The sequence below is a fragment of the Suillus paluster genome (genome assembly GCF_016628075.1).
Source record: "Suillus paluster strain FC165 chromosome Unknown EDB91scaffold_60, whole genome shotgun sequence".
NCBI classification, from domain to species: Eukaryota; Fungi; Basidiomycota; class Agaricomycetes; order Boletales; family Suillaceae; genus Suillus; species Suillus paluster.
In genome coordinates this window covers 219,941-220,500 of record NW_024537620.1, presented here as the reverse complement: position 1 = coordinate 220,500, position 560 = coordinate 219,941, and the positions used below count along the sequence as shown (strand labels likewise).

General features: G+C 48.0%; 1 protein-coding gene across 1 annotated transcript; it reads right to left on the bottom strand.

Annotated features, from left to right (window-relative positions):
* Nucleotides 1–26: 26 nt before the first annotated feature.
* EDB91DRAFT_1007953 (uncharacterized protein) lies at nucleotides 27–323 on the bottom strand (the record flags this gene model as incomplete). The annotated part of the gene is made up of 1 exon (XM_041312359.1): nucleotides 27–323. A coding segment is annotated over one exon (297 nt), but the record flags the coding sequence as incomplete, so codon positions are not given.
* Nucleotides 324–560: the final 237 nt, after the last annotated feature.

The following is a 560-nucleotide window of genomic DNA, read 5'->3' as shown; positions in this document are numbered from 1 at the left end:
CTCCAGTCTGTCTGACGGTTTTGATGTGCACAAAGCTTGCAGACAACAGGAACATTGCAACACGGGTGGTTGTCGGAGCCTTTGTTAGCGTTGCTGTACTGGAAATTCTCCTTGTGTGGGCATTGTGATTCCCAAGCAACTGAACATCCAGATTCCTTGAAGGTAACTGCATACTTGGCGACACCAGAACGACCGCAAAAGCCACATGGCTGTGGACCTGAAACAGCTGTTGTGAGATTTTCAGGAACTCTGCGGGCAGCACGAAGGATGTGGCCGCCCATATGTGAATGCAGATCTTTTGTTGCCTCGCTGCATAGAGGGCAAGCACTTGCCACTCCCTTTCCACGTCCTGAGGCTGCCAGCATGGTAGTTCCAGCCACACAAACAAGAGCATCTGAGCCTGTAAGTAAAAGAATGTCATCATTAAAATGATGTACTGCTGGGATGCCACTGTGAGACTTACCATTAAGATCTTTGTACAGGAACATGGAGCTCTCGCTGCTGAGTGCTACAATTGAGTTTATTGGAACCTTTGATTCAACTATCTTCATCCAGACTGA